Source organism: Pteropus alecto, unplaced genomic scaffold (genome assembly GCF_000325575.1).
Source record: "Pteropus alecto unplaced genomic scaffold, ASM32557v1 scaffold98, whole genome shotgun sequence".
Classification (NCBI taxonomy): Eukaryota; Metazoa; Chordata; class Mammalia; order Chiroptera; family Pteropodidae; genus Pteropus; species Pteropus alecto.
The window spans coordinates 2,746,416-2,772,049 of NW_006443570.1; the positions used below are offsets into that span (position 1 = coordinate 2,746,416).

General features: G+C 52.6%; 3 protein-coding genes across 4 annotated transcripts in view; 2 read left to right on the forward strand and 1 right to left on the reverse strand.

The window, feature by feature from the left end:
- The first annotated feature begins 1,377 nt into the window (after window positions 1-1,377).
- STAC2 (SH3 and cysteine rich domain 2) lies at window positions 1,378-13,932 on the forward strand. 2 transcript variants are annotated; one of them, XM_025041828.1, is made up of 12 exons: window positions 1,378-1,826; window positions 7,856-7,901; window positions 8,010-8,162; window positions 8,519-8,616; window positions 8,767-8,857; window positions 9,887-9,987; window positions 10,078-10,150; window positions 10,242-10,303; window positions 10,745-10,842; window positions 11,222-11,273; window positions 11,630-11,767; window positions 12,364-13,932. In XM_025041828.1, the coding sequence occupies exons 1-12, from the start codon at window positions 1,737-1,739 to the stop codon at window positions 12,466-12,468; spliced, it is 1,107 nt and encodes a 368-aa protein (XP_024897596.1). In that variant the 5' UTR covers window positions 1,378-1,736; the 3' UTR covers window positions 12,469-13,932. The 2 variants fall into 2 exon arrangements, with proteins under 2 accessions (XP_024897596.1, XP_006924776.1); XM_006924714.3 differs by having other exon boundaries at window positions 7,856-8,162.
- A 4,501-nt stretch (window positions 13,933-18,433) lies between these two features.
- On the reverse strand, window positions 18,434-22,697 carry RPL19 (ribosomal protein L19). The gene is made up of 6 exons (XM_006924715.3): window positions 22,547-22,697; window positions 21,453-21,559; window positions 20,386-20,508; window positions 19,739-19,859; window positions 18,979-19,089; window positions 18,434-18,639 (listed from the first exon to the last, which is right to left on the reverse strand). Exons 1-6 carry the CDS (start codon window positions 22,549-22,551, stop codon window positions 18,516-18,518), a joined length of 591 nt encoding a protein of 196 aa, XP_006924777.1. The 5' UTR covers window positions 22,552-22,697; the 3' UTR covers window positions 18,434-18,515.
- A 2,296-nt stretch (window positions 22,698-24,993) lies between these two features.
- Window positions 24,994-25,634, forward strand: part of CACNB1 (calcium voltage-gated channel auxiliary subunit beta 1) — a 17,697-nt gene continuing 17,056 nt past the window's right edge. The window contains exon 1 of the mRNA XM_025041660.1: window positions 24,994-25,292. Within this exon, the coding sequence (XP_024897428.1) occupies window positions 25,209-25,292 (84 nt within the window). The 5' untranslated portion in view covers window positions 24,994-25,208. The remainder of the gene's footprint in view (window positions 25,293-25,634) is intronic.

A 25,634-nucleotide genomic window follows, 5' to 3' on the forward strand; every position in this document is an offset into this window, starting at 1 on the left:
ACTGACAAATAAATCTCTATTCCTGGACACAGTAACCTGAGCAGTGATGCTTCAGTGGTGAGCTCATCTTTGGGCATGTGAGAGGGGGGACACAGGGTTCAGCCCCTCCTCCAGGGCTGGCATAAAGGCAAGACTTTCCTGAGTACCCCCCTATCGCATCACCCACAGCAGAAGAGGAGGGAGACAGACCCCAAAATCTCTACACCTACAGCTAAGGAGGGTTCTCTCAACCTCCATCTTCCTTTCCTTGGACAGGCTAAGAGATGAAGCCAGACCTTTGTGGATGGAAAGCAGGACAACTGTGTCACTTTCCAGTCTTGTTGTTTGGACTTCAGCAGAGAAGGGGCCTCAGTCCCCACACCTAAGGTCCCCTAAACCTCTCCAAGACACACCCCCCTCCTATAGATACTACCACAAAAGGAGTTAGATAGGAGGGTAGGTAAAGGTGGAAGGAAGTGGGTTCTTACCCTCCAAGATATAAGACCCAGAGGGGACAGAGGTGAGGAAAGGGAAATGGCAGGTAAGCAACAAGCATTAGAAGAGGTGTCTTCAGGCCAAGTGGACAGAGGACACCTTGGAGGGTAAGAACCCGCTTCCCTCCACCCTTACCTATCCCCTTATCTAACTCCATTTGTGATAATATCTATAGGATGGGGTGTATCTTGGAGAAGCTTAGGGGACCTTAGGTGTGAGGACTGAGGCCCCTTCTCTGCTGAACTCCAGATAACAAGACTGGAAACTGACACAGTTGTCCTGCTTTTCATCCACAAAGGAGCATTGCCACGTCTGGCCTTTGACACATGAGGTTAAGTTGTCCCTTCTCTGCTTGAGAAAACCCCTACCTCATAGACCAGGGGTGTATATATTTGGAGAGAGTATCACCAGAGCAGAGAGGCATCCAGGTAAATGGGGCAGAAGGGTCTCCATTCTTCTCTCCACTTTGCTATCAAGAAGTCCTGACTTCGATCTCATTCTCAGCTATCTTGAAGATCCATTCTCCCAAAGCCATCCAGACTCTAATATGATCTCTCTAGCTTTCCCTCAACCTTGTCACGCCCCATTCCAAGTTTTTCACTGTAAAACTGCCCCCTCTACTTCTTTACCCTCCAAACCCCTCCCCATCTTGTCTAGTACCCCAGGCTCCGCCCAGCTCCCCCCCCCCGCCACCCCGGCCACCGCGGCAGCCAATAGCTGAGAATCAGATTTGCATAGCAGCGCGGGGGGAGCGGGGGAGGGAAGGGGGAGGGGCCAGACCACCTCCTAAATCAAAGTTGGGAGGCCAGGACTGGGCGGAGGGGGCCTCAGGGTGCGGGGCTGGGGCCCTCGGGGGAGGGGAGGTAAGGGGGAATGGGGGGCGGGCCCAGAGGACAGCGGAGCCGGCCGGGAACGGACAGCTCCGTCGCTCCCTCCCTCGGCTCATCTCCGCGTCCCCACTTCCCTCCTCCCCTGGCTCCGAGCAGCATCCTCAGCAGACCCTCGATCCTCATTCCCTGGGTCGTCCCTCTCTCGCCGCTCCGTGTAATTACCTTGCTTCTCCGGCCAACCCGGGAACTTTATCCGCCAGCTCCTGGGAGTGAGAGGTTGCTTTGCCTGGGCTGGGGTTTCTCCTGGGGCTCCTTGGGGGGCAGTCTTCGGAGAGGGCTTCAGGGTCCCAGAGAGACGCCCGCCAGACGCAGCCTGCCCCCAGCGGGCCTGCCGTCGGGTCTCGGCACCCTCTCTTCCCCTATCCCCCAACCATGACCGAAATGAGCGAGAAGGAGAACGAACCGGATGACGCGGCCACCCACACACCCCCGGGGACCGTCTCTGCCCTCCAGGAAACCAAGGTAACTCGGGAGGCGCGAGGCCTGGACCCCTGACCGGTGAGCCCCCGGCTCGGCGCCCTCCTCTGGACGCGGTCGCCACTGTGGGCTCGGGAGCCTTGGAGTCCCAGTAGCAGGGCCAGTGGGATCCCTAAGGCTCCGCGCGGTGGAGTGGGTTCGCGGCAAGGGCCCGCCGAGGAGCCCCCATCACACAAGCATGACACGCCCTTGCGCGCGTGATGAGCGGACGCGCTACCGCGACCCTCCAGGGAGGTTGTAACTCGGCTTTGTTGGAGGGAATCAGCGCAAAGAAGGCGGAGGGAGTGTGTAGCTGTGTGTAGCGGGTGTGGGCCGGTGTACGCGCCCGTGTGCGTGCGAGGCGCTCCCTTCCCGTGTCCGCCAGGTCTCTGCGTGTAGCTCAACCTGTCTCACTCTCTCTGCCTGTGTCTCTGAAAATGTCTCTACAACCTGTTTGTCTCTGTCTTGGTCTCTCTCTACGTGCGTCTCTCCCGGGTTATCTCGGCGTCTCTCTGTGTTTATCTCTGAGTCTCTTGATGTCTCTCTCTGATCCGCCGCAGTCCTGCATTCTGCACCCTCCCGCGTCAACCGGGTTAGGCTCGGGGACTTGAGGCCGCGGCCCGGGGGCGCGCAGCTTCTGAGTCCGCGCTGGGGGCTGCGGCAGCGCGGGGCAGCGCGGGCGGGGACCGGGGTACTGTCGCTGCAGCTCCAAAGCAGAAAAACAGGCAGTCTAACTCCCCTCCCGGGAGCAGAACGGGGGTGGGGCAGGTATAAGCAAAAAGAGAAGTCATCGTAATTAATGAATGTCATAATTAACCCTAATTATGTATGATTGTTACTCCTGCGGGAGTCACAATGAATAAATTATTCCCCTGTGAAGTCAGGAGGAGCCCATACTCCTGATGCTGAAGGGGGTAAGAGAGAGCGTGCTGCTCACGTTACACGCCCCCACCCACCTCTAATCTTTCTGCTCCCTCCCCAAGTTCTAGGCGTTCCAGACTGCCCCGCAAGAAGTTCTGTGGGAAGCGACCGGAGCGGGCTTGGGAATGGGAAAAGAAGCGGCTGTGTCAAGGGCGCTTTATGCGCCCCCCCCCACCCCGCCCGCCGCCCCCAGCTTTCAGGCCAAGACCCTCTTCCATGTCCCTTGGGGAGGGGAGTGTATTTTGTTCCCACCCTGCTTCTGTCATCCCGATGAGGAGGTAGAGCAGTGAGGACCAAAAATAGATGCGGTCTTTGGTTCCCCCTACTATCACTGATTTATCTACGGCTCTCTCCAATGCTCATCCTCCTCTTCATTCTGTATTGACCACCCCCCAGGACATGAGGTTAATTCAAGGTCAAGGTCATCAAGGGAATGACCAGAGGAAGAAAGATGAGTAGGGCCATGGTGGAGTCTGGCTGAGGCACCTTAGGAAGCTCCCCGTACCTAAACCAGAGGAACACAGTAGGTCTCCAGGTCCAAGTCTTCAGATATGCACTGGACCTTCTCCTGCCTCCTTTTGATAATGAGACCCTGAGCTTTCAGACCACAGCATTAACTTCCTCTCAGAGAGTCAAGTGTCTACTGGGAAAGGAATGCTGTGTTGGGGTGGAAGGATATTGCTTGGAATATCTGTAATAGCTTCTTTTAGGCAGAAAGTCCCAGAACCTGAGCTCTATCCTGCGTTCCAAGACTCCTGATCTTTTCAGTTACCTTCTACTCACCCTGGACAGACACGCTATCCCCATGCTGGCTTCCCAGGAGCTTAGGGACTTGGGGTCCTCCCAGGCCCTGTCCCGCTTCCCACACCAAGGCCTGGCAGCTCTACCCCTTCCTTAAGAACTCTCAGAAAGCAGGCATGAGTGAAAGCAGGCAGTAGTGCTGCCTCAGCAATCAGCAGGCTGCAAGCTGAGCTGTGTAGGGAGAGGGAGATCTGGGCCTGGCAGGTTTCTACTGCCCTCTTCCCAGCCCCAAGACCCTCCTATGCTATCACCTCCACGTCTGAGCCATGGAGATCTCAGGAGCAGGGGAAGAGGGGAAATGGACATCTGACCTGTCCCTTCTGTGCTAGACCAATCGGAGCCCTGTGCCTTTGCTCCTCTCCACTGTACCTTCCCCTTGGGAAGGACTCAGTAATAACCACACAGGCTTGGCCGCAGGGTCAGGAGGGTAGAGGTGGGCAGAGAGAGAATATTTCAGGGATCTTGCCAGCCTCCTTCCACTCCCCCTCCTTCGATTCAACCTGTCTCAAAGAATCTTCTGTCTCCAGACTGTAGGAGTTGGGGAGAGGAAAGGGAGAGGGTTGGCTACGCCCACCCAGCTCAGTTTGAGGCAGGTACAACAGAGGAGGCTGGTGCCCATCAGGCAGTGAATTCAACATTCCAGGCCTATAATATCAATGTTTGGGGCCCTCTTGTCTTTTCTGCCAGCCCAAGTCCAGCCTCCTACTCATTTTACAGTTGAGTCTCACCCCTGTACCCAAGCTACTCAGCAACCTTCCTAGTGTTGGTATCGCTTTTTCTAAGTCCCCATAATACCACATAGGGCCTGCCATTACCCTCTTTGGACCCTGCCATGCCAGCTCTGCCATCTGAGTCAGCTTGTGCCAAGTCCACCACCACCCACCACCAGCTGCTTAGTGCCTTTTCAGGAGCTGGCAGGAAGTGAGAAGGTGCCGTGAGGAATTGAGGAAAGAAGAGACCATCTAGGGAATGGGGAGGTGGGGGGGAGGCGGGAAGGAGATGGGCAGGCTAGGCCTTGCCTCTAGGAGGAGATTCAAAAGAATAGGCCCAATGGTTCAGGCTCCAAGCCAAACAAGCTACTGGTGCATTGGGAGGGTATAGGATCCAGGTGGGCCAGCTTGCCAGGGTACATGGCAACCTCTCCCCATGCCAGAGAGTGGGTCCAGGGACAGTGGGGGACCTGAAAAGATAGCTGGTGGGGAGATGGGGAAAGGTCCTCTCTGAGAATTAGGAGTCCCATGAGTGGGAATACCTGGCCAGGCTGAACCAAAACGAGGTTTGGATAGCCAAGCCAGATATACTCTGGAGTAGGCAGGCATCAAGCCATTTGACAGAGATGCCCCCTTCCTGCCCTCCAGCCACAGCCCTTGACATCCTCTAGCCACCACATCTGGGGCCAGGGAGTCTCGGGCAGAGCCAGGGCTGCCCTGGTGCTGGGGAACATTCTGTTCCAGAGGCCTCTGAAACCCTGCAGAAGTGGCTTTTGGTGCTGAGGCCAGGGCACCACCAGGAAAGGGCACAAGCTGGAGAATAAGGGAGACATGAAATCTCATCCCGTGAGGATTACTATGGAAATAATAGCTTTGGGAGGGGGAACATGATCGATGTCTTCAAATATTTGAAAGACTGATGTGTGTAAGAGGGAGTAGCTCTTCCTGTAGCCAAGGGAGGAACAAGGGCTGACAGGCAAAAATTGCAGGGAGGCAGGTTTTAGCTCTATATAGGGAAGCACTTTCCAGCAATTGCAGCTGCCCAAAGATGGAATGATTGTCCCAAAAGAGGGTGTGCGTCCTGTCACAGAGGTGACCAAAAGAGTCAGATAACCATTCAGAGGGCTGCACAGGGTGATAAGGTGGGAACTGCTCTAGGTGGCCAGTCTTTCAAGTCCCTTCTAACCTTATATTTCATGATTGACCTGGTGGACAAACCCATGGTGCAACTGAGGGGCAGAGGTGAGGGCCAAGGGAAGGCCCAGAGCAGCTGGATGCTCCTGGTCACTTGGGCTCAACAGCTAAAAACACTGGTTCAAGTCCTGGCCTGGCTACTTATCAAATGAGGACTCATGATGAGTAAGTGACTCAACTTCTATGAGCCTCAGTTCCTCATCTGAAAAGTGGGACGATAATTGTCACCACTCAGAGGGTAGTGCCTGGATTAATGAGATGCTGCATCTGAAGTGCTAGCTCACTTTCAGTCTTCTGACAATGACAGCCCCTCATTACATCTACAAGTTTATGTTTTGTTTTTGCTTTTTGGACCCTGAGCCTTGCCTTGCTTAGAGAGCATGTAGTCCTGCCTCCTTCCACTTGGATGTGGGGAAAACTGAGACTCAGAAAGAGGAAGTGAAATGACTTGCCTTCAGATATAGGGTTTAGTTTGCCCCCACCTCCAACACATCCTTCCACAGACCTCAAGTTCTCTATGTCCATGGCCCCTGGGCAGAACATTGGATGGTTCACCTGCCTCTCTGGGCCTGTCAGAGCCCCCAGAGCCACATTCAGCCCGTAGAACACATTTGTGTTTTCACTGTCCCTCTGGCCCTCCGTCTCTGCCCCAACAGGCAGACATCTGGGGCCTGGGGCCCTGCTTCTCATAGACACACAAAGAAGCCCACAGTACTGTCCAGGAAGCTGGATTTGGAAGGAGTTGGGCAACTCAGTGTATCAGATACCCCAGGGCTCTGGCTTCCCAGCTGGCACACTGGGGCCTTCCTTGTGCCCAAACATCTCCCTACCTGCATCCACCTCCATCTTGCTGCCTCTGGTCTCCCCTGGGACTAGAGGGGCCACCAGTTCCATCCCCTTGGCACAGTTGCCAGGCTGCCTATTGTGCCAGCTTGGAACCCTGGCCAAAGCTCACAGCCTAAAGCTGGGCCTCTGCCCCCTTTTTCTATCACTGATGGAAAGGAAGGGGCGGGGGTAAGGAGGATCTCAAGAGGAGAGGAGTGGAGCAGGTATCTGGGTGGAGAGTTTTCCAGGCCTCGTTCTGGGCAGACTCAAGAAGGGTGTGTTTGCATGAGCAGTGGGAATAACTCTGGCCTCACTGCAGAATGCAAAACATGGACTCCATTTAGGATTCCAGCCACTTGTTCACATTTATTCAACGAACACTGACTGAACACCAACTACATGTTGAGGCCTTGTGTGGGGATTTTAAGCAACTATCTCTGCCCTCAAGAGGCTCCTGGGAGAGGGAGAACTGAATGAAAACATAAACCTGATTGGAGCTACAATGGAAGTCAGTCCTGGGGGTGCAGAGGAGGAGGGAGTAGCTCCACTAAATAGAATTCCTGCAGAAAAGACGGTTAGTTTCCCAGGGAAGAGGAAGAGCCACTGGAAGCCCTGAAGAGTAAAGAGAGTATTAATTGAATATGGCAGAGAAGAGGACAAGTAAGTCAAAAGCTCAGAGGCATGGCATGAAACATGGTTAAGTTCAAGTCCTCATGTTTGGGCTGCAAGTGGAAGGCAAGAGTTGGAAAGGCCTGTTTGGATGAGTTGAGAAGTCTCATTACTGGGGCAAGGGCCTTGGCTGGGTCCTGAGGAGCCATGACAAGTTTTCAGCAGGGTCAGGGATCACCTCCCTGGCTGCTGTGTGGAGAGCAGGTGGGGATGAGCAAGGTGGAGGCAAGGGGCTGTGGCCCTGAACCAGACTGTGGGTGTTGGGACCTGAACTAAGGAAGGGCTGTGCAGGTGATGAGGTGATTGTAGAGGATGAGCTGGATGGAGAGCGTTTTGGAGGAAAAATCAGCCTTGAGGATGCGGGTCTAGGATGACCACTCCCCCACTCTGACCCTGTTCAAGAACACAGGTAAAAAAACGGGACCTGGTGTGTTTTGTTTGGCCCCCAAAGTATAACCATACAATGAAATCCTGTGTAGTCATAAAAAAGAAGGATGAAACTCTATGTATTGGTATGAAATAATTTTCAAGTTTTACTGTTAAGTGAGAAAAGCAAAGTCCAAGAAAAATAGTATGCTACCATTTCTGCAAAGAAAAAGGTAAATAAAACCTCTTGAATTTGTTTCTACCAATTTCACATAAAAAATCTAGATTTCTTTTGAAAAATTGGAAAACCTGTCAACCCTGGGCTGGACATAAGGACTAACCTCAGTTGGCTAGAGGAGACCAGCAGCTGCTCCCTGGCTGTGCAGTTGGCCACAGTCCCCACTACTCCTACTTATATGCCTGCCCAGCCAAAACTCCTTCGCTCGTGGACTTTGTCTGCCTGGCTCCTCTAGGCATCCCAAGGAGATATCCTGGAGAGGAGCCAGCGCCCTCTTGGGCTTCCACTCACAGACCCTCTTTCTTTTTCAGCTCCAGCGGTTCAAGCGCTCACTTTCCCTCAAGACCATCCTCCGAAGTAAGAGTGTGGAGAACTTCTTCCTTCGCTCAGGCTCTGAGCTCAAGTGCCCCACTGAGGTGCTGCTGACACCCCCAACCCCGCTGCCCCCTCCGTCCCCACCACCAGCATCCACAGATAGCGGCCTGACCACCCCGGCACCCTCACCCTGCCCAGTTCCACGCCCCCTGGCGCCACTCAAACCAGTGAGGCTGCACAGCTTCCAGGAACATGTCTTCAAGAGAGCCAGCTCTTGTGAGCTGTGCCATCAGCTTATTGTGGGTAGGTGCCTGAGGTGGGCAAGGGGACGGGCCAGTGTTGGTGTGGGGCGTAGGCCCATGAAACTGCCTGATATTGGACTCTTGCCATTCAGGCTCCCAGTCCTAACTGTGCCCCTCATCCTGGATGGACAAATGAGCACTTTCAGGGATGGGCAGTTGCCCAGTGTTGCTCTGTTTACTAACAACTCAGACTTCAGTGCCAGTTCACACCCTGACTATATGAGGGGTAGGTGTTAGGCCCTGAGGCTGGCGTGAGGCTGCCCAACCGCCTGCTCTCTTCTTACTCCCTAACCTGCCTCCTTTGCTCCTTGCCCATGGATGTACTAACCCCTCTTGCTGAACCCAAATTCTTCCCAGGAAACTCCAAGCAGGGCTTGCGGTGTAAAACATGCAAAGTCAGCGTCCACCTCTGGTGCTCCGAGGAGATCTCCCACCAGCAATGCCCAATCAAGACAGTGAGTGGGGACCACACAGACTGGCATGTGGGGGAGTGAGTACCCCTCCAGGCTGGTTCCTTACATAAGGTTGTCCTTGGGCTTGAAGAAGCCAAGTGCTCGGTGGGCTGTGACATCCCCGTGCCCTCTCTCTGGCCCCTCTTGCCACAGTGCTCCTCCTTCCGCCGCAACTTCAGCTCCCCCCTCCTGGTGCATGAGCCGCCACCAGCCTGTGCCACAAGCAGAGAGTCCCCACCCACTGGTAAGTGTCCCCCTCCCCCATTGCCTCAGTGGTGCAATGAGAAACTCATGCATCCCATAGACGGGCACCTGAGTCACATTGGCACTGCCAGTTCTTGGCACTGCTACCACTTCCCTTCTCTGGATGCTCCTGTACTGGATGAAGGGTTCACTCATTCATTCATTCATTCCTCCTTCAACAGACACTTTATTGAGCACCTGCTTGGTGCCAGGCAGTGTACCGGACACAGGAACATAGCACTAAAGAAGGTGAAGTTCATGGTCTGTAAGGGAGCTAGACATGAAATGGATAATCATACCAGTCATCAATTAATCATCATTCAAACGAATTCCTGAAAGGAAGACAGGGAATAAAGAGAAGATAAAGCAGACACTGTCCTCATCCACAGAGACCAGGAAGGCGGCCTGGCTACCTGAAGATGGGGAGTTAGTGCTGAGGATCTGGTGTGAGCAGAGAGTGACCTGAGGCGGGAAAAGGCAGTTAAAGAAAAGACAACACGACTATGATTGAGGGAGTGAGAGAGGGTGTGACGGGATCGTGGGTGCAGGGCCTTGGGGTCTATTTTAAGATTGTTCTTTGGACTTTATTTTAAGGGCAATTTTTATGTTTTTACAAGAGCCTTCTGGCTGCTGCGTGGACTGGAGGCACTGGAGGGGAAGCAGGGAAAGTAGTTGGGAGGACTACAACAGAGTTTGGCAACTTGGAGCAGGCTGGTAGCAGTAGAGATGGAGAGAAGTGGGCAGATTCTAGAAACCTTTGGGAGGTCGGGCTAGGTGATGAAGTGATATGGGCAGTGAAGAGGGTGAGGGATCAAGGACGCCCTGGGTTCCTGCATGGGCTCCGTGGGAGGACGGGCAGCTCTCCCTGCAATGAGGGAGACTTGGGCGGGGTGGGTGAGGGAAGACAGGGAGTTCGGCCTCAGGCATGCGCTGCCTGAGCTAGTGGGGGAGTCAGGGTGGAGATACAGGGCTTCAGGGCAGAGTGAGGCTGGCAGCTGGATGCCTGGCCTTGAGGGTGGATGCTTGGCAGGGGCCAGCGGGAAGGTGGACCCCATCTACGAGACCCTTCGCTATGGCACCTCCTTGGCACTGATGAAAAAAAAAACGTCTGAATCCCCCACGCGGAGCCTGGTATGGTGGGCACCAAAGGGGAATCTTGGGGACAGAGGTCTTTGAGGATGAGGGTCCAGGCGATGAACCTTCCCCTGTCTCTGTCCCCAGAGTGAGCGGGATGAGCTGACTGAGGATGGGGAAAGCAGCATCCGCAGCTCAGAAGAGGGTCCTGGTGACAGTGGTGAGTGGGGGTAGGGACCAGGGGCAGGAAGGGAACTCTGTGCAGGTACTTCCTGCTGCCTCACACCCTCGTCCCACCCTGGCATCTCCAGTATTCACAGCCCCTGCTGAGAGTGAAGGGTCAGGACCAGAGGAGAAAAGCCCCGGACAGCAGGTGAGGTGATGCTGACACTGAGCCCCCGGCAGGCCAGATGGGAAGGGGATGTAGCTTCTCCTTGCCACTGATCCATAGGTGGATGAGAGCAGGCTGAGTGGGACCACCACCACTCCATCATTTATCCTCAGTCTACAGGGATGGGCAATGCCAGGGTGAGTGAGCAAGGGAGGCAGGTCTTACCCTCCCACCACTGACCCTAAGGGTGGGCAGTGCCAGGGTTCAGTAGGCAGCAGAGTATCCGCCTTCGCCATCCCTGGCCCAGTCCCTCCAGGGGTGTGTGAGCACAGCAGATAGGAGAGGCAGACCTCACCCTATCCTCGATCCAGGAGCACTGTGCCCCACCTCCTAGCCCTCGGGTAGCAAGGTCTGGGCAAGTGGATAGTGGCTGGAGTGAGGAAGGTGTTGCGCTCCCATCGCTGACCCAGAGCTCTTCCACAGCCCCCCAGGCTGCCCCTGCGGAAGGACTTGGGGCCCATGTACTCTTACGTCGCACTCTACAAGTTTCTGCCCCAGGAGAACAACGACCTGGCTCTGCAGTAAGTTTTCTCTGTGTCAGCCATACTGGGCGGCCGCCTGGCTCCAGCCTCAGGGCTCTGCGCTCCCAGACCTTGGGACATGAGAAGGGCCTTCAGGAACCTTTTCCCGGTATGCTTGAGGCTGCTGAGCCCTGAGAGGAGTGGAGCTTCCCAGAATCCAAGAGAGATTGGTGCTGATGGCATGGCTCCTGCTCCTGCCCCAGCTCTGTCCTGGAGAGTATCTGCTATACCTGTGGTCACGTGGTATCCTCCTTCCAAGGGCATCAAGAATTCTCCCCCAGCTGAGGGGGATGCAGAGGATCTGGGGGCCCAGGACTGTTGGGATGTGGAGAGGGCAGGTCCCTTCTGCCCCATATGCTGCCCAGCTTTCTTCTCCCAGGCCCGGAGATCGGATCATGCTGGTGGATGACTCTAATGAGGACTGGTGGAAGGTGACTTGGCAGGGTGGGGTGCGGAGGGCCCCTGGTAAGCACCTCATCCAGCCCCTGCTCTCAATGGGCACTGCCCCACCTTCTCTCCAGGCCCCAAAGACTTACCCTCCTCCAGCCACTGGTCCTAGCCAAGCCTAGGACCAACCCTCAGGCCTTGCTCTCGCTTTGACACCACCCTCACCCCCACCCCTTGTCCCTCTGCTCAGCCTGGTCTCTCTGTCCACCTCATGCCCCTCCCAACCCAGAAGCCACCCAACTAGGGCCTCGAGTACAGAGAGCCCAGGATCTGGCATTGGCTCTAGAGAAACAGTGGGGGGTGGGGGTTTCACTGATGTTCATGCCAGCCTCGTCCCCAGGGCAAGATTGGCGACCGGGTTGGCTTCTTCCCAGCTAATTTTGTGCAGCGGGTGAGGCCAGGCGAGAATGTTTGGCGCTGCTGCCAACCTTTCTCCGGGAACAAGGAACAAGGCTACATGAGTCTCAAGGAGAACCAGGTGAGTGCCTGGGCCCTGGAGTGGCTGGAGAGATGGGCATGGGAGACGGGCAGCAGGAGTGGTTGAGTGTCCTGGAAGAGGATGCTTGCAGCCTGGCAGTGGTGGGGAAGGCAGGTTAGCAACAGTGGGACCTCAGTGCCCTCCTGTCCTCCTCTGTTGGGTTTTGAGGCTGGTGGCCAACACAGGCAGGGGACTGTATTACATTACAGGCAGTTTGGGGGAGAGGAGGAGCATTGGATTAGGAAGGAGTGTAGAGACTTGGGTTTGAATGCTGGCTCTGCCTTTGGCTTGTTGCACCTTGGCAAGTCCTTTTCCCTCTGTTACCTGCCTTATGAAATGGGAGTGGGGCTGCATTAGACCAGCCGTTCTCAAAAGTCAGCCCCGAAGTGCTGCTCAGTGTCTGCTGATGTCCTGATCTCGCTGCTGCACCCTGTACCTTCATGGGATCTGCTCCTCTCACCTCAACTGAGGGCTCAAACTACATCTGATGCTGGTTTCATCATTCCCTAGAGTGAGCCCACTGGGAGCCATCAGCAGGACTTGGGGCCAGGGCTGTAGGCAGTGCCAGGCCTCAGCTCCATGTCTCTCTGTCTCAGATCTGTGTGGGCGTGGGCAGGAGCAAGGACACTGACGGATTCATCCGCGTCAGCAGTGGCAAGAAGCGGGGCCTGGTGCCAGCCGACGTGCTGACCGAGATCTGAGTGGAGCCAAGAGAACCCAGATGCCATCCCTGCCCATGCCTGGCCTTTGCTTCTGGCCCCAGTGGGGGAGTGGGCATCTGCCCACATTTCCTCCCTTTGCCTCTCTCCTAGGAGCCACTCACCATGGCTTGGGAGCCTTCTGCACTGAGGAAGATTCTATTTCTTGGGTCCCAGGGTGCCCTGAGGGGACTGCTCCTCTGGAACTTGGGGGTGAGGGAGGAGGAGAAAGTGGGAGGGGATGGGGAAGCTCCAGGTAGGTCCACCCAGTGCCCAGTCACCCCCAGTCCAGTTGCTGTGCTGAGTCCAGCCCTGGGGAGCATTCTTGGGGAACTTCCCTGCTGCTTCTTCCAGAGAGCCTTCTGGTACCCACACCAGCTTTGCATGACTGACACCTCCGTCTCCCCACAGAGCTTCTGCTTGGGTCTATGTGTGTGTGACCATGCAGCTGCTGCTTTGGAAGTGGGGCCTTGGGAAGGTGCCTTCCTTGTCCCTCAGCCCTCTGCCCTGGGTTGGGAGGGGACCTGGCTACAGAAGATCCTGAGTCCGCCTCCTGGTCTCACCACCTCTGTCACTCCATCAATTCTCAGGAAAGTTCTGCGGGAATCTCTCCCATTACTTGAAACCTGGGCGGACAGAGGAGGGGAGGGCTGAGGTCTGGGGAGGGTGTGGAAAATCAGAGACTATACCGTCAAGTTGAACAGTCACCACAGAGCAGCCTCATCCTACCCTTGTCCACTGGAAAAGGACACCCAAGAGCAACCAGAACACAGAAATCCAAATGAGAACAAAAAACTGGCCCATGCTTGGTCAAAACAACCCCCATTTCACTATCAGAACTCTAAAAGCACCCGGCAGCAGGACCAGCCAGCCAGGGGATCCTCACCAGGCCTGCCTCTACCCTCAGCGTTGACCTCCAAATGGCCCTTCCTCATCCCCCTCTCCTGGCTCTGCAGGCAACAGGGCTGCCAGGCTGCCGGTGCAGGGCTCCCTTTTACGGCTGTATTTGCCCCCTGGTCTTGGACACAGAGTCTTGGGAGGAAGAGGGTGGATCATTCTGTTTGGCCACCAGGAAAGGGAGTAGGTGCCCTGTAGGTAGGGTGGGCGCAGGCAAAGAGGATCCCTCCTTTGTAGGTTGCTTTATTCTGGTGCCATCCTCCTCCCTCCCCAGTCCCCCCCAGCTCAGAGTCTCCTCTTGTGCCCTTGATTGTGCCAGCCGATGTGACCCCCCATTCTGGGCACAGTCATGCCCTCCCATGCAATGCGAGGGACACATCCTCCTATCCATTGGCCTGTGCCCCAATTCTCCTCCCAAAAGGGGGAGCTCAAGCCACACTGCCCTGTTTGCTGCCATGAGGCCCCCTCAGCAATATCCCAGGGGCCGGCCAAATGCCCACTGTACATGAGGCTGCATGATGGGTCTGATGGAGCATTGCTGAGGCCCCAGACTCTTAATTAAATGTTTCTTGTCCCAACCTGTCTGTTCTGTGTATCTGCTTGGGATAGATGAAGAAAAGTGGTAAGGAGTGGGGTGAGGGCTGGGGGCACTGAGAGGGGACAAGCCTCAAGGCGGAAGAGTTTAGTTCATCTCAGAGGAGAGGTATTGGGGCTGACATTGCTGGGACCCTTAACCTCCTCACTCCCTTCCACTGAGCAGCCTGAGACTTGGGGATCTGGGGAAGTGTTTGAGAGAAGGGGCTGGAGAGAGGGAGGGGCTTTGGTCACTTTTACGTTCCAAGCACACCTCAGTCGTGAGGAGGCGGGCACACACCTCCAGCGTCAAGACGGTTCCTGCGCACCCAGCAGTGCCCTCTGAGACCGGCTGTGCCTTGGGACTCAGGGGCTCCTACCCATCCGAGGATCAGCCTAGTCCCCTCAGCTCCCAAAGCCCGAGGCAGAAATGCTGGCAGCAAGGACAGTCGCGGACAGTGGGGCCCCTAGATGACTCAATCCCAGCCGTCATCGGTAGCATGGCACAAAGCAAGCCGGCGGCAGCACCCCTCCCGCAGCTGTGCCCGCCGCCCACCTGCTCCGGCAGCGCTGCCTCCTTCCCCTCAGCCACCCCGCCACGTCAGCGGCACTGTGAGCACGTCCTGTGCTATTTATAGGCAGAGGGGAGCCAGGAGGGAGCGAGAGGCAGGCTGCGGGGGTGCCAGGGCAAAGCGGTGCTGCGAAATGCGGCGTGGGGGTGGGAGACCTGCCCCACCTGATAGGCACTCTCCGGTTCTGTCTTCCAGTCCGCCAGCACCAAAGCAAGGTAAGCCAGGTGGGACCAGACCCTGAGCTTTCTTTGGGCCACTTTACCAGAGAAGGCCCTAGAACTGGTGAGGGAAAAGGAGGATTCCCTCCAAAACCCCCTGGTGGTGGAGGTGACAAAAGAGGTCACAAACCCAATCCAAAGGCAGAGAGGGAAATGTGTAAATAGGTACCTACTGTGCCCTGGGAACCAAGCCAGGAACTTAATTTTATTTAATCCTCTCAATAATCCAGTGAAGAAAGTAGTGGTATCCCTTTTCACAGATGAAGAAACTGAGGCCCAGAGATATTAGATGGCTTATCCAAGGTCATACAAGTTATCCAGCACAACCTTACCCCTTTTATACATGAAGTAACCGAGGCCCAGATGGACTAGTAACTTGCCCAAGTTCACCCGGCAAAATAGTGGTCAAGCCAGTCTCAGAAATCATGTCTCTTGCCTCCCAGTCCAGCTCTTCCCCCACTAGACCTTGGGTCCCTCAGTACCTTAAACCAACAAGATAGAAAAAGACACCCTGAGATGCTGAGCCAGGGGCTCCAGGGATCAAGATCCCACCTCATTTGAGATAGTCAGAGACTTTCAGTTAAACCTTCTGCACACCCTGCTTGTGTCTGCCACCAGCCGGCAGCTGGCCTGGACCCCCGCCCTCCTCCCTAGCCCATTTGCCGCACTGCTGAGCACAGCAGCTTTTTCGGGTGGCTGAACCACTGACAGCATGCTCACAGCCTGGGGGCTGGGAACAGCTGGTGCTCCCACTGTAGCCTCTGCCCTCCTCTGTGTTCACTCTCGGGGGGGCTGGACCAGCAATATCATTGGCCTGGGGCAGAGGATGCCCAGGAACCTACTGGTGGTTGATGCCAACCCACCATTTGGCTCTGTTGTCTGACTCACATGTGCCCTCCATCCCCCACCTGAGCCTGAGTTTAACTGTGTGGGATAAAGGTTACCTAGGCTTAGGGGAAATGCAAGAATAGGGGTAGTCTGGGAACCAGCGACAGGAGGCCTAAAAGGGTAGAGATGGATACCAGAGGTGGGGCGGGGGACTCAGAGTGAGCTCTGTGCAATCCCACCCATCCTACTAGTGCCAGTTACTCCCTTTGGCCCTTTCAACCTTCTTCACCCCCATTCATGGCCCTCTCTCATGCGTGGGACAGGCTGGGGACATCTGCTGAGGAATGCAAGGAAAGCAGCCATGTACTTCCAGCCACAGCCCTCCCTGTGCTTGCAGGGAGCCAGCCTAGGTGGGCCCTCTCTTAGCCTCAGTGAGAGCACGGGGAAGGAGGTAGGGGACCCTATACCTCTTCTCCAGCTCATGGCCCTGCAGCAGCCACTATATGCAGTGCCTCTGCTGCAGCCCACTCTGAATCACACCCTCCCACGTCTGGGGAGGTCAAAGGTGGGTGCTAGTGTTCATGCAACGCTGCAATTCTGGGGGAGTCCTTGGCCCCTCCAGGCCTTAGTTTCCTCCTCCAAAAATGGAGTTGGACTTGTTCAGGGTGACTTTACCCGGGCACTATGACCTACTTTAAAGGGTATGCAAAATTATGTAATGGGAGCAGTTGTATGCTTTTGAGAGAATGGACATATCTTTTCATTAAAATTTTGTAAGTTTCCAAGACCTGGAAGAGATCTAGCAGTTACTTTTGATTATCTGCTTGTGAGGGGCCTTCCCAGGCATTGTTCTGGGAAGGGGTTGAAGGCCTGTGGTGGAAAGAGGTAACTTCCAGGCCTGAGGTGAATGACTAAAGAAATGACTAAACCCAAAGCTTCCCAAGAGATAGGCTCCTACAATCCATAAGCTGCCCCCCCCCCAACAAAAAAAAGTGGGCAGTTTCCTACACCTGCAGCAAACCTGTGAAGAGAACAGCACCATCTTCTGGCCCAGGGTGGAAACTGGTTTCTGTGCTGCAGGCTCAGGAGCTCCACTGCAGGTCCCATTCTTCTTACTTACCTTACTCTCCTCCCTGGAGGTGGAGCAGCCTTCAATGCCCTTTCTCCTCTGGTCCAGGCCTGGGAAGGAGGTGTCTGTCCCATGCTCTAAGCTGGGAGCCTGGCCAAAGCCCTTCCCCATTCTAGGCCACAGCTCCCCCACTTGGGATGGCAAAGGATGATTAGAGCAAGAACTAAAGGATTAAGTGCACACAGGCTGCTACAGTGGCAACAGGAAACTCACCAGTGTCCTTTCATCCCAGGCTCTGATTCCCATGGGTGGTGGAGGTCCTCTAGAGATTTCTGAGTCTGGGCTTCCCGGCCTTGAACCACACATACCACCCCAACGCTGTCCATACTTGATGACAACTGAGGCAGAGCTAGAGATGGGTCTGCTGCCCACAAGACCTGAGCCCTGCCTTTCCCATGCAAGTGTAGATGGGAACATCTGCCCAGTACATCCCCTGAAGGCCCACAACTGGCCTTTGCATTGTTCCTAAAACAAAAATTCCTCAGAAGGGTAGAGGGCAAGGAGGAAACCAGGATGGGCACACCAGTCCTAGCTGTGCCTAATATAGAGGTGACCCCTCTTATCCAACTTTCCTCTCAACCCAGACCTCTCACCCGAGTTGACACTCCTGTATTTAAATGACTAACCCCTTCCACCTGGACGTCCTTCAAACTGCTACCCACTCAATATAGCCATTCTCCCCACAACTGGTTCTCATCACTGAAGGCATCCCCTACCCAGTCCTCCAAAGCTCAAGGCCTGGGGACCAAGCCAGACTTCTTCCTCAGTCCCTACAATCAATGTCTACCAAGTCTTATCTTACTTCCTAAATAACTTGAATCCATTTTTCCCACCCTAACAGTGTAACATTGGCTCAAATTGTGTAAATCCAACACATTTTTCTCTTCTGCAAAATGGAGACGGTAAAACCCTACTTCACAGTTATTAAGACTAGAATCAGTGTATCAATGTGAAGTATTTGGCTCAGAGCAGATACATTATTGTAAAATTTATTGGCACTTATTATTGCTAAGTGGCAAAATAAAACCTTCCTATCTGGTAAAAGAGAATATGAATTCATTAAGCAACTCACAATGGCTGACCAGTTTTTGTTGCGTGCCTTTATTCCAATTTCTGAGAAAAGCCTTTCTCTTTGTAATCTATCAGTGTAAAACAGAAAACAAAAAACAAAACCCTGATAGGACATAAAGGTTTAGAAACTGGAATGTTCAAAATGACAGCTTCAATAAAGTTGTTTAGAGAAAGCATAGGTAGCAGTCAGTGAAGTCCAGGTGTCATTAGCTTGACTGGAGGTGGTTGAAACTCTCACTGTCCTTGAGTTCTAGGGCAGATTTCAACCTTGGACCCCAGTGCCCAGTTGAAAAGTGTAAGCATTCTGTTTTTTGTTTTTAAAACAATGACAGCTGATGTCACAACTATTGGTTCCCAACCAACATCTGAGACCACTTCTGAAATGCCACTCACGCTCTACTGTAAAAGGCAGTTTAAAGCACAGCACTTCGGAAGTTGAGTAGAAGTCATTCCTTCCCTCCCTTCAAAGTAAGCCCCACATCCCACTAAAACAAGGTAAAAAAACCGTCTCTTCCATGGACAGAGGGGTCATGAGCCTTATCAGAGGCCAGGAGCCAAGGAAAGAATGAAAACTGGCACTCTGGAGAGGGTCTGCATCTCAGAACTCGGTGTGCTCAGTTCTGGCCCTCTAAATAGTGAAGACTCATCAAACAGCCAGAAACTTTGGAAGAACAGAGAGGTAGGCAGATGAAAGCTATTTTATTGAAGGATTGATCTATATAATTGCCAAGGCCACTATGTACAGGTAAGAGAGGTGGTGCTTTATTTCTTGGTCTCTTCTTCCTTGGACAGAGTCTTGATGATCTCCTCCTTCTTGGCCTGGAGCCGCTCTTCACGGCGCTTGCGTGCTTCCTTGGTCTTAGATCTACGGGCCTCAGCTTGGTCACTGAGAAACAGAAAAGATGGGTCAGTTTTCTGAAAAGAGATGAACTGCTAGGATGTGAAAGCACACACACAGACCTTTCCCTTTGAGCCTAGTCAGCTTGAGGAATGAGTTGGAGTGGCCACCAAGAGCTCTTGTTTCAACTAACCTACAGTCCCTACCCTGCCAACGATAGTAGATTGTGTGGTGGTATATACAGAAGAGAAGAGCATACACCTCTAACAGACTGCATGCTAGTGAAAATTAGGTATTAGACACATTTGAAATGTCTCAGAAGAACCCCGATAACAAAAGTCAAAGAATCCGCCCCCATGACAGAGGCCCATTCTTGAAGAAACTTACGCCAAAAGTTTCTTGCGAGCCTTGTCTGCCTTCAGCTTGTGGATATGTTCCATGAGAATCCGCTTGTTTTTGAACACATTACCCTTCACTTTCAGGTACAGGCTGTGATACCTGTAGGGTAATAAGCAGCAGAGGTTCTGGTCAGCGATGGGATCAGAGGTTGGCCCTTCCACACATGGTCCCTAAATGTATAGGGTTCCTTTCTTCTCTTCTACTGCTGCAGGAACTACTTTCCCCCAGACTTTCTGTGCAATTTCTAGACAGAAGAGCTTGTCTGGCAGATAAATTCTTACACTATCCTGATGATGTATGGGGGGGAAAAACAGAACTGAATGGACAATTTTATATAAACATGTTCTGAGACTGAAGCAAATCCGACTCGTTTTCAATGTGAAAATAATATAAAAACTCTTCTTAGAATTATTTCTAAACAGAACTTGTCTCTAATACTAATGTAACAGAAAAGTATAAATTGGATTCATCAATTGAATTTTTGGCTAACTGTTCAAGAACAATATTAATTTAACATCAAATGTAGGAATGCTATATTTTCTAGAATTTGACATTTTCAACCATTGAGACTCTATTTTGTAAATGGAAATACCACAAGAAACAGAATGTTAAGAACAGAAAGTTGTCATTTGTCTCCAAAGACTATTGATATACTACTAGGCCAATGAAAGAGCTTGTGTCTATGCAAAGAACAATCCATCAACACAGCACATAGGTCTTGGTGGGCCCAAGAGGAGGGTGTGCTTACATGTGGCGGTCAATCTTCTTAGATTCACGGTATCTTCTGAGCAGTCGGCGAAGGATTCTCATCCTCCTCATCCAGGTTACCTTCTCAGGCATTCGAGCATTGGCAGTACCCTTTCGCTTACCTGCAGGGAAGATGAGTTAGGTCCACTGTAGCATATTTAGGTCTCAAGTCAGTTTTTAGCAGGTGATGGTCCCATATAGTTCTTTCATTTACTCAAATTTTAAAGAAATACAAAAAACAAGGCAATTCTTCCCTATTCACTTCATACACAATGTGGATATGACTGGGCATGCACCAAGGCGGTACAATAAGCTGGAAGGAGCTTTAAAGGTGGTGCGACTTTCACCTCCCTAAGTCATCCTGACTTTAGAAAGTGATTTTAGGATTTATTGGATAACATTTTTAAGTACCTAGTAGAATCCTTGGCATAGTGGAGGTGCTCAATAAATGTGACCCCTTTCTACCAATACTTTCAACTTCAGTAGTAGTACCAATTTTCCAATTTGCAGAGAAAACACATCAAAAATCACGGAGTAAGCAAAGGGTTCGATATGAGACAGAATAGGAAGAAAAACATCTGGAATATATCTGTCTTAACTTAAGCATCTATTATTTCTTAAGTCTTAGAGAAAGAAGACTGCTCTTACCTATGCCCATATGCCTGCCCTTTCTGCGGGCCAAGGTGTTTTTCCGGCATCGTGCTCGGGAATGGACAGTCACAGGCTTCCGGATGATCAGCCCATCTTTGATCAGCTTCCGAATCTGCTGACCTGGAAAAACATAATGCACCTGGTCAGTCAGCTGGGGCCCAGCCCCAAGAACACCAGCCACAACCCAGAATCCAAATAGGATAGCTGGAGACATTGCTCACATCCCTGGCCTAGTTGTCTCAAAAATGGTGGCAATACTCAAACTTTATTTCTCATTAAAATTTTTTTCCGACCCTTTTGAATGTTTTGTAACATACTGTCTCTACATATATATTTGGGGATAGATAATCAAAATAGTGTATAGATGTAGCATAGTCCTTTAGGTCCCATCTGTCTCACTTATTAGCTACTGTTCTAAAACAAGATTAGGATTTTTTGAGCATGTATTTTACCACCACAAAGGTTAAAAACTTCCCTGATATTGACAAAGATTCTTTTGCTTAACCAAACTTTTGTCACTCTTGAACCTTCTTCTAGGCCTATCTATGCATTTCCTTACAAATTCTAGTTTTAATAAGAACCCTTCATAATCTCTCTCCTCCACTGTAAAATCCCATTGCAGTGGTCCCTAGATCTACTGCAATGGTCCTGAACAGAATGAATATACCAACAGGCTCCACTTAAGTCTGAGGCCAGGTCTTCCCACTTCACCATTTTCTTGGCCATCTCTACTGCCTAGTCCCTGTACCGTCCCTTCATCAATACTTCACATAAAATACTTCACAAAAAAACAAAATATTTACTTTAGCAAGTCATTAATGTAACACTGGGTAGTTCCATTAACTTCTATCCTGTCATTCTGGCAAATGTCAGGAAAAGAACCTCTGGCATCTCCATGTATCTGTGACTCCACCATTTTATAAGACCCCGCCCTCCCCCCCCCCACCCACCACACACACCTGGCCAATGAACTTTCCTAGGTTTGTTAAAATCAACACAATTGTGACCTTTCATCTCATTAAAGAGGATGAAGAGGTAGGGTGAAGAAGGGGCATAAAACTCACGAGAGTTGGCATTGGCAATTTCATTGGTCTCATTGGGGTCCAACCAGACCTTCTTTTTGCCACAGCGCAGAACACTGGAGGCAAGCCTCTTCTGAAGCCTGAGCATACTGTAACAAACAGAAAACACTGTCAGGCCCTGGAAGCTATTCCTGGGCAAGAACGAGCATCCTTAGCCAGATCTCCCCTTTCAAAGTCTTCTAATGTTGTTCAACTCCCAGATTAATAATCTTTCCTGTAACAAGATCTTTCTCCTGTGGAAAATGAGGATAATGGACAAAATTAGGATAAAGCGAGGAGCTTATGCCCATTCTGATGTATTTTTTTTTAGGCGAGGTAACCCTTGGTTCACCTCACAGATTGCAAGGACCTTGTCAGCTTACAATCACTTATGGTTTTTTTTTTTTTATTTTTTATGCCTACATCACTTGGTCTTCCTAGGTGGTCTCCCATCCACGTACTAACCAAGCCCGACCCTGCTTAGCTTCTGAGATCAGAGGGGATAGGACTTGTTTAGTGTAGCATGGCCGTAGACTTGCCCATTCTGATATTCAGCTCTAAACACAAGTGTTTAGCGTGAGAAATCGGAGGCTAGTAGGTCTGATTTGCTAGTTTAGTCCTTTGCTTCCTGGGCTCGTTTTCTTCGTCATATCACAGTAATAAACTACGGTCAGCTAGCATTAGTTTTCTTATGAGCGGTCTACGGGGGTGCCCGGGATCGCCTCACTTTCGTCAGTCAGAAGCCTGGGGCCTACGTCATATGGAAGCAGAGATCAGCTTAGATCCAGGGCCGCCCTCCAAGTAAGGGGGCGACGGCCCAGTCCCCACTGCTGCCTTTCCTCTGCCCGCGTGGGTCGCCCCCGCCATGTGTGCGGCGCCGGGCCTGTCCGGCCCCTGACTTAAGAGTTCCCGGGACGCTCCCCCACCCCCATTCTCCCAAGGCTCGGGCCTAGTGTGCTCCGGCCTACCACAAGCTCTGGGACCGGCCGCTTCAGGATTGCCTCCACCTCATCTCCCCCACCAGGGGCCACGGTACCGAGCCCCGCCGTCTCGCGGTGGCCGGTATTAAACCAGGTCGGAGACCCGCCGTAACTCACCTCATGGCTGCGACCGCAGCGGCGAAAGGAAAGAACTCCCTCTTGCCAGGTTCCTCCCATTATTTGTGAAGGGGAGAGGCCAACCCTCGCTCTGCTTTCGCCCGTATTCCCTCTGGTCCTTTCATCTTTTGCCACCCTTAAACTTACTTATCCCGTGTAAAGACTCGAGATAATAGAAAGCCTAATAGCGGGAATAGTTTTTAAACTTAAAAACATAGGAACTAGACCCCTTTGGTAAGGCAAAGTGGTATAGTCCTACTTCCTACTAGGCACGCGCAGCGAAGGTGCCTGGTCACGTGGGTAGTGGAAGCCGGAAGCACGCTGTATTGCGCAGGCGGGATGAGTGGATTTTGCTAGAGTGGCCTACTCCTTGCAGGCGTCGGGTATTTTCTGGAAGAGTGTTTTATTGGCCAACAAAAAATTAGAGAGAAAATAAAGAGGCAGATATCAGACAAAAACAATCTTATATTCACGCTCTCAGTAGATTGGCAGCCTCTGGAGAGCAGAATAGATCACCAAAGATATTAGTTTGTTTTTGCACCAGTGCTATCCTTAATCTTAGTATGTCCTCCTCTGTAAAGTGTACCTAATCCTAGTAATGCCATCATCCAGTTGTGAAAATCACATGAATTAATGTTTGCAACTTGCAAAGGACAGCATTAAGACAGTAAGTTCGTCGATGGCGGGAACCAGTCTTTTGCTCACACTACTGCAGACTCTGAGCTTTACACATAGTAAGCACTTCAGAAATAGTACATTGGATGGGTGAATGCATAGTTGTGAAAGTTAAAAAGTTCTAATGATGGGACAACCCCTTGTTCTTTCTTCCCGGTCTGGAGTACCCAATGCAAAAACCCAAGGAGAATATTCTGAGTTCTGGCTCCAACTCCTTGCTTGGTTGGCTCCAGCTGATCACCCCATCTCTGTCTGAATTTTCTTGGCTGCTAAAGAGAGCTCAAAAGATCAAAAAGAGAAAAAGAAGAACACAATTTATGCCACTTCCTCACAACACAATTAGTGTCATCCTCAATTTGCAGCTAAGTGAGGTAGCAGAAACTGAAAACCCAGATTTTTCTGACTGCAAAATTCATGCTCTCTCTCTCATCCAGGCTCTCTTGTGCCCAAGAGGCAGATGGGACCACTGTTCAAGGTTGGATCTGGTCATGGAGCAGCGCTATTGGGCTTCATCCACACTTTCTCTCATAGTGATGTGATCAGAGAAACAGGCTGGCTATCCATTTTTTGAAGAACCTAAGGTGAGGAAGAAGAATAAGTCTATTCTAGTCTCCCTTCTAGCAGAACACAACAGGCTGGCCTTATATTAGGATCAATGAACCTGGCAAATATTCATTCTACTCCTTACCTCTCCTCTTTGTGAAGCAAGGGAAGGGCTAGAGGAGGGAGGTAACAGGACCTCCTGTCATGACTGACCCTTGCACAGCACCTTACAACATCACCAAAAGCACCAGCAGTCCATTATTTAATTTCATTCTCCCTCATCCTCCCAATAATCCCAGTGACAAAGACACGCTACACCCTATTTTATACAAAAGATTTAGTGATTTGTCCAGGGTCACCTGACCAGAGAGAGCCCTTCTCTCTCACTCACCCCAAAATGGTATAATCCCCTACTTCTTTTCTCTCCACAGATCACTTTAGGTGGAGTCCAGGTCTTGGATATCTGTCCCCAAATCAAGGATGAAGGAGCAATTCTAGGTCAAAGGTCATTAGATTTGATTTTAGTCAGTCTCTCCTATCTCAGCTCCGCATTTCTTCCTCCTCTTTTTTCTCTCTTCCAAGGTACAAGGACCTCACCCAGCTTCACTCCTGGCCTTTTGGAAAGGCCTGAGGGATACTAGCGACTAAGGCAAAAGGATTCTTGAGTCCCTGGGATTTCTTGTTGCAGTCTCTGGCTGGGAATTCCTTTGGACTCACTTCCCATCCCAGCCTCAGCCTCCTGCCCTTCGACACGAAGTTAAAGGGGAAGGGGCCTTTCTGTTTGGTTCAAGAAGGCCTGGGATCACACAGGGGAGAAAGGAGTTAAAACTGGGTCCCAAGATCACCAGGTCCGGGAAGTTCTGATGGGCCAAGCTGGAATGGAACGGAGACCCGTTAGGAAGAACGCTTTGGGACGGAAAGGGGGCGCGGTGCCGGTCATGCTAGTCTGAGATACACCTCCATTAGCGCTTGGCATACCCTGGTCAACCGCCCCCAGTCCCAAGGAGAGTTTCTACTTCCCACCCCCGCCCTGCCCAAGTGGGCCGCCCTCACCGCAGGACAGTCGGAGGCTAGCGCGTGCCGGGCTCCAGAGCCAGGAGGGGCGTGACTTCCTTCGGCCACCCTCCCATTGTCTGTGCGGAGCCAGCGGAGGGGCTGCGGGGGGCGGGGCCGGGGCGGGCGGAGGGAGGGAGGAAGGAGGGGTTGGAGGGGAGCGGAGCAGGCGGGGGGAGATGCTGAGCCTTCAGGGGAGGAGGAGGAGGCGGCGGCAGCAGAAGAGAGAGCCGGAGAAGGGAGGGAAGGCAGGAAGAGGGCAACCGCAGGCCGGGCCAGGTGGCTGGATCCGGTGTTGGCTGCGCCGCGCTGCTCTCAGTTCCGACGGCCTCTTAGGCGCTAAGGGCGCCCGGCTGGGCCGGGCCAGCGGCCGGAGGGGAGGCTCCTCTCCATGGTCCAGAAGACCAGCATGTCCCGGGGCCCTTACCCACCCTCCCAAGAGATTCCTATGGAGGTCTTCGACCCCAGCCCACAGGTGAGGTGTGGTGGCCGGGCCAAGGGAAGGGGGCTCCTCCTGCGGACCTTGTGGGGTTGGCTTTGTGGGCGCTGGGGAGGAAGGGGTTATGCGCCCGGTACGGAGGGAAGAGGGCGTCTGTGCACCCCCGTCCCTGCAGGTTCATGATTGATGGGCGCTTGGCCTGGAGTTAGGCTGCGGTTTTGCGGAGTGGGGAGGGGGAGCTCGGGCCGCTTGTCACCCTCGGCTCCTCGTTTCCTCCGCGTTCAGGGTTCCTGATGCTTAGATACCGGCTCCTTTGGGTTGAGAGTGGGGGTATCCCGGGGTTGAGGGAGGCTAGAGAGCGAGCTCAGGCTAAGGGGG

Bases quoted from the DNA above. Each gene is read 5' to 3' on its own strand.
- STAC2 (XM_006924714.3), top strand. From the start codon at position 1,737: ATGACCGAAATGAGCGAGAAGGAGAACGAACCGGATGACGCGGCCACC. The intron at 8,163-8,518 runs GTAGGTGCCTGA...AATTCTTCCCAG, and splicing joins GTGCCATCAGCTTATTGTGG to GAAACTCCAAGCAGGGCTTG. The intron at 11,274-11,629 runs GTGACTTGGCAG...CCTCGTCCCCAG, and splicing joins CTAATGAGGACTGGTGGAAG to GGCAAGATTGGCGACCGGGT.
- RPL19 (XM_006924715.3), bottom strand. The intron at 20,509-21,452 runs GTGAGTTTTATG...ATGTTTTTCCAG, and splicing joins AATTGCCAATGCCAACTCTC to GTCAGCAGATTCGGAAGCTG. The intron at 18,640-18,978 runs GTAAGTTTCTTC...TCTGTTTCTCAG, and splicing joins GCTCGCAAGAAACTTTTGGC to TGACCAAGCTGAGGCCCGTA.